At 41.5% G+C, this 6502-nt stretch overlaps 1 protein-coding gene across 1 annotated transcript in view; it reads left to right on the forward strand.

The window, feature by feature from the left end:
- The window catches only part of IRAK3 (interleukin 1 receptor associated kinase 3), a 53183-nt gene that overhangs the window by 36283 nt on the left and 10398 nt on the right, over positions 1-6502 (forward strand). The window contains exons 6-7 of the mRNA XM_003798550.3: positions 905-969; positions 5490-5604. Coding sequence (XP_003798598.1) covers positions 905-969; positions 5490-5604 — 180 coding nt within the window. The remainder of the gene's footprint in view (positions 1-904; positions 970-5489; positions 5605-6502) is intronic.

Raw genomic sequence — 6502 nt, forward strand, 5'->3', positions numbered from 1 at the left:
GCTATAAATTAGTTTCATAGTAGGGCTGAGTACATTGGATACTTTTTCTTCCATTCTTGAGATACTTTGCTAAGAAGAATATTTTCCAGCTCCAGGTAAGAGAGTTTAAATAGAAACTTTGGCAACATGGTGTTGTCAACTGGAAAGAAGCCAAACTCAGTAAAATAATTTAAGAAGGTTTATCTGAACCAAATTTGGGGACAGAGACAGAGCCACACCCTAGAAGCCTAGAGCACATGGACTTGTGGTGGTGGGGTGACCATTAGGTTTCACACATTTTAGGGAGACAGGGATTATAGGTGAGGTCATAAGTCAGTACCTGGAGAATATCCATTGGTTGGTCCAAAGGGGGAGACATCTGGAAACAGGACCTTACAGGTTACAGGTGGGGTTAAAGTTTCTTTAGCCGACAATTGCTTGAAAGTGTCAGGCTCTATCTACAAGACCAGGAGTCAATGGAAAGGAAAACCTGAGATACACAGTATCTGACAGACTCAAGTGGTTGATTCTGCACATTGAGGGCTGCCTTTGTGTCCTGCAGAGCCCCAGCCCTGCTGGTGAGTCACAGACAGTCTCTGTCTCAGGGCCAGCAACTGTTTTAGGAGCCCTGTTGGCCACGCAGGAGTCCAGTCAGTTGCTGAGGGGGGAGCCTTAAGATTTTATTTTAGCTCATAATATACTGCATGAAACACTTTTAATTCAAGGGCAGTGGTTCTCAATCTGTCTGAAGACTAATGAATTTTTGAAAATCTGATGAAAGCTAAAGATTCTCTTCCCAGAAAACTGTTCATATGCATTTATATCAAAAAGTTCATCTGATCTGGGGAGACTAGAGCCTAGGTTAAGAATCCCAGAAATAGAGGTCCTTTCCTTGATTTTTTTTCTTATCTTTTTGTATATTTAGGAGAAAAACGTGCAGTGCAATAAACATTGGAAGAGATTTTTATCTGAGTTGGAAGTTTTACTGCTGTGAGTACATCTTCCCTGGAGCCCCCCTCGTGCTTGGGTTTCGCCTCTGTTCATCTTTGATTTTACTGCAGGGCAGGGTGGCATTTAGTGTACATGGGTCGGGTGTTGGAACTTTGGGTACGTTTTTGACGTCTGTTCCAGTATATCCCTTCAAGTACCTTTTAAAATGATCACTTAAGTAATTTGCTGGAACATCTGTCAATGAGAGACTCACAAGGAGTGGGTTAAATCACGCGTGACTAACAGGGCTGAAAATGATTCTTAGAATGGGGAATTGTCTGTGTTTTACCATTTTCTCTGTTCTTTAAAGACATTCCAGTACTGAAGCTCTTTCATTAGCATAACAACTCTCTTCAAGAAGAGAGTCTTGGACAAAGAAATCAAGTGCTTTTGATGAGCATAGTGTTTGGGGGGATTCATTTGTGAGTCTAAGAGTCCTTGGAGAGAAATTAACGGGACTATTTTCATGTATAGTCCTGTCTGCAGTTGTGCCTCCTCCTTACTGAGGGCCCTAACCCTGCACAGATTGTGTGCTACCCTTTACAGATAGGAGATGCCGTTTATAGATGTTTTCTGAACCAGTATGTGAAGTCGAGGGGCAGGAAGTGGTGGGGATAGAAGCGTTACCATGAATCAGTTTCCTTTTATAGCCAGGACTAGGAATCAGATTGTTGGAGACTAATCATGTATGGGTGGCGCCTGTGGCTCAGTGAGGAGGGCGCTGGCCCCATATACCGAGGGTGGCAGGTTTGAACCCAGCCCCAGCCAAACTGCAACAAAAAGATAGCCAGGCGTTGTGGTGGGCACCTGTAGTCCCAGCTACTAGGGAGGTTAAGGCAAGAGAATTGCCTAAGCCCAAGAGCTGGAGGTTGCTGTGAGCTGTGACAACACAGCACTCTACTGAGGGTGACAAAGTGAGACTTCTGTCTTTAAAAAAAAAGTTAGTATATATCATTTAGTCAATAAAAACTAAACCCAAAATTGTTATACTAAAAGGTTTCTGTGTTACAGTTTTGTTTATTTGCTAATGAAAGTAAGATTCAGGCTGTGTGGTAGTTCATACCTGTAATTCTAACACTTCGGCAGGCCAGTGCTGGAGGATCCCATGAGGCCAGGAGTTTGAGACCAGCCTGAGCAACATGGCCAGGCCCCATCTCTACAAAATATATTCTAAAAAAAATTAGCTGGGCATTGTGGTGGGCAGCTACTTGGGAGGCTGAGGCAGGAGGATTGCTTGAGCCCAGGAGTTTGAGGTTGCTGGGAGCTATGACAACACCACCGTACTCCAGCCTGGCCAACAGGGTCAGACCCCGTCCTAAAGACAAAACAAAACAAAACAAAAAGAAGAAGGTGAGATTCAGACATTTCAAAATTCTAAAAGGGCAAAAGAGTAAACCAAGGGGTTTTTTTCTCACTTACTATGATCAGGTCACCCAGATGATTTTTCCAGGCCACAGTGTTATCGGTTTCTTGTGTATATGTCCAGAGATGTTTTATACATGGACAAATAGGCGTTTTGTTCTCTTTTTTCCTCCTTTTATACAAGAGGTAGTATAAACATGTTCACTTTGCTTATTTTCATATTCTAATACATTCTGTACTGTAATTTTACTTACCATTCTGTTGATGAGTTATATTTTTCTACTTTTTTTTTTCTTACAGTTTTTTGGCTGGAGCTGGGTTTGAACCCAGCACCTCCAGTGTATGGACCCAGCGCCCTACTCTTTTGAGCCACAGGCACCGCCCTTTTTCTACTTCTTTATTATTCAAAAATTATGCTTCAACAAGAAAGTCTTGTGTATGTTATTTGTACCTGTTTGAGTGTGTCTGTGAGATAAGTTCCTACCAGTAAAATCATAGGATCCGTTAGCTACATGCATTGCATGTGGTATGGTGCCAACTGTCCTCTGCTAGCAGTGGTTTCCACTGAATAGCTGTTGTCTCTGAGAGCCTGGTTTCCCATCCTCGCCAAGCTAGTGTGTATTCTCACCTTTTAATGTTTGCATTCAGTGCAGTTTAAAAAAATACTTAGCTGACAAATAAAAACTGTTCAGTGTACCCACTGAATATTCAGTATGTGCAGTGTGGTCATTTGATGTGGCACACACACGTTGTCTAACGATGACCCCAGCCCAGTGAATTAGTACACCCACCACCACATCCCCAGAACCTGTCCATCTTCTATCCGAAAGCCTGTGCCCTTTGACCAACATCTCTGCATTCCCCCACCCCTTGCTCCTGCTAAACTTTTTCCTCTCGCTGCATCTATGAACTTGACTTTCTTGGAGTCCACATATAAGTGAGATTGTGCAGTGTTTGATCTTTCTGGGTCTGGTTTATTGAACTCAGCATAACGTCCCCCACCTTCATCCGTGTTGTTGCAAATGGCAGGATTGTTTTTCTTTTTTATGGATGTGTATGTGTGTACATACACGTGCATGTGCATGTATATGACTATGCGTAGATATGTATGTGTATACATATGTGTATGTACATGTGTGACTGTGTGTGCATATGTGCGACCGTGTGTACATATGTGTACATGTGTATGACTATATATGTGTGTGTACACGTGTGACTGTGTTTGTGTATGTGTGTGCATATGCGTGTGTGGCTGTATATGTCTATGTGTGTGTACATATGTGTGACTGTGTGTATGTGTCTGCGTGTGTGTGTGTACATATGTGTGACTGTGTGTGTGTGTACATATGTGTGCATATGTGTGTGACTCTGTGTGTGTGCGTATGTGTGTGTATCACTTTTTCATCCATTTATCCATTGTGGGACACTTAGGCTGACTCCCTGTCTCCACATCTTGGCTACTGTGGCTCATGCTGCCATGAGCGTGGGTGGGCAGATGTCTTTCTGAGATACTAATTTCATTTCTTTTGAGTATACACCCAGAGTGGGATTGCTGGGTCATGCAGTAGCCCTATTTTTAGTTTTTGAGGAACCTCCATAATGACAGTACAGATTTACTTTCCTACCAGCAGTGTGTAAGGATTCTGTTTTCTCCACACCCTGGCTGGTTCTTGTTACTGCTGACTTTCAGATAATAGCCGTTCTGTTGTGGGAGGCGGGAGGTGGCGGCTCGTGTGGCTTTGATTTGCATGTCTCTGGTGATTAGCAGTGTTGAGCACCCTTCCCATATACCTGTTGGCCCTTTGTATGTGTTCCTTGGAAAAATGTCTGTTTAGGACCTTGGCCCATCAGATTATTTGCTTTTTTGCTATTGAGTCATACAAGTTCGCCATATATGTTATGTATTGACCATTATCAAATGTATGATTTGCAAATATTTTTTCCTATTTTGTAGGTTGTGTCTTCATTTTGTTGACTGTTTCCTGTGCTGTGCTGAAGCTTTTTAGTTTAATGTGATCCCAGGTGCTTATTTTTGCTGTTGTTACTTCTACTTTTGGTGTAATATCCAACAAATCATTGCCTAGCCCAGGACCAATGAGATTTTCTCCTATGTTTTCTTCTAAGATTTTTATGGTTTCCTATCTTACATTTAAGGGTTTAATTGGTTTTGAGTTGATGTTTGTATGTGACCTAAGACAAGGGTCCAGATCTTTTGCATGTGGATATCCTTTTGTCATTGTTGTTGTTGTTGCCGAACCCACCACCCTCGGTATATGGAGCCAGTGCCCTACCCACTGAGCCACAGGTACTGCCCAGTATCCTGTTTTTCTAATACCATTTGTTAAAGAGATTTCTCTTTCCCTCTAATGTTATCTTGGTACCTTTTTCAGAGAGTAGTTGACAATATACATGTAGGTTTGTTCCTGAGCTTTCTGTTCTGTTCCACTGGCCTGTGTATCTGTTTTTATGCCAGTGCCATACTGTTTTGATGATTGTAGCTTTGTAATATAGTTTGAAATCTGTACATGAGTACCTCCAGCTTTGTTCTTCTTTCTCAAAATTGCTTTGACTATTTGGGTTCTTTCACGGTTCCACATGAATTTCAGGGTTATTTTGTCTATTTCTGTTAAAAATGCCATTGGGATTTTGATAGGGATTGAATTGAGTCTATAGATAACTTAGAGTAATATAGACATTTTAACAATATTAATTTTTCTAATCCATGAGATATATTTCCATTTATTTGTCTTTTTTCAGTTTCTTTCATCAGTGACCTATACTTGTCTGTGTACAGATCTTTCACCTGCTTGATTAACTTTACTTGTAGAATTTTGGGTTTATTTGATGCTGTTATGAATAGAACCAGTCCCTTCACTTCTTTTTAGGCAGTTCGTTGTTAGTGTAGAAAGGTAATGGATGCTTATTAACATTTACATGGTCACAGTCAATCAGAAAGAGTACCTAGTATTTGTTAGCACTCCAGACCAATTTGAAAAGCAAATTTGTGTTGTGTGTCCAGTGAAATTACTTTTTCCTCAGAGTTTATATTCTGCTTTAAACCTATTCCCCATCCCACCCTGCTGCCCCTAAAGGAGGTGGGGGCGTTGTTCATTGTTTGAATAAACAATTTGATGGCTTTAAAAGTCTTTTGTTTTAAGGTTTCATCATCCAAACATCCTGGAGTTGGCTGCATACTTCACGGAGACTGAGCGGTTCTGTCTGGTTTATCCGTACATGAGAAACGGGACACTGTGTGATAGATTACAGTGTGTGGTGAGTCAGGCCTCTTGTCCTGATGGGGCCCCTGGAGAGTAGCTGAGACCCTGAGGGCGCCAGGACCCCTGGACAGTAGCTAAGACCCTGAGGGCGCCAGGAGAGGCGTGTTCTCCTGAGGGGACAGCCAGGGCTCCTCCCACAGATCCTGCTTCTTGAATTAATGTCTTACTCCCAGCAGTCTGTATAAATACCTGAGCATGGTGCTTTGTGCAACACGTTCAGCAAGTGATTTGTGGGTTCTTACTCCTTATTGATTCTGTACCCCCAGGGAGTTTATATCAATGGCCCTTATTTCTCAGATAATTTTAATGTGTGTAACTTGATACAAAGTAGCTCAACACAGAGGACAGACATAAAGTGTTACGTCCTCCTTAAAGAGAAGAAAGTCAAATAAATGTCATGATTTTGTGCAAGATTCATAAGATGTTTCTGAAGGGTACGTTCAAAAATTAATTTCCAATAGGTTGAATGTCAGGGTGAGAATAAAAGCAGATTATTTGCAATTACCCATACTGCTATGCCACAATAATTTTAAAATCTTAATTAATGAGCTTGTAAAGTGCTCCCTTACTAGCTATGTTTTAATTAAGCTAATACTAAAAATTGTTGAGTACTTTTTTACTCAACAATTTGAGTAAATTTAAAAATTTAAAATTAGGCCCAAGCACCCAGTATTCCCATCTTATTCTCCCATCCAAGTACTAGTCAGGCCCAACCCACTTAGCTTCATTCCACACACCTGGTGTTGCCATAGTCTGTAAGGAAGCCTAGAGCTGTCATCAGCAGAAAAAAGAAACCCCTCTGGAATTAAGATCTGCGTGGCAAACCAAATGCTCCTCACCCTGCCCCACTTTACCGTGTGTTTCTTTTTTATTTTGAGACGGAGCCTCAAGCT

The sequence above is a fragment of the Otolemur garnettii genome, unplaced genomic scaffold (assembly GCF_000181295.1).
Source record: "Otolemur garnettii isolate 467f Iridium unplaced genomic scaffold, OtoGar3 scaffold00138, whole genome shotgun sequence".
NCBI lineage: Eukaryota > Metazoa > Chordata > Mammalia > Primates > Galagidae > Otolemur > Otolemur garnettii.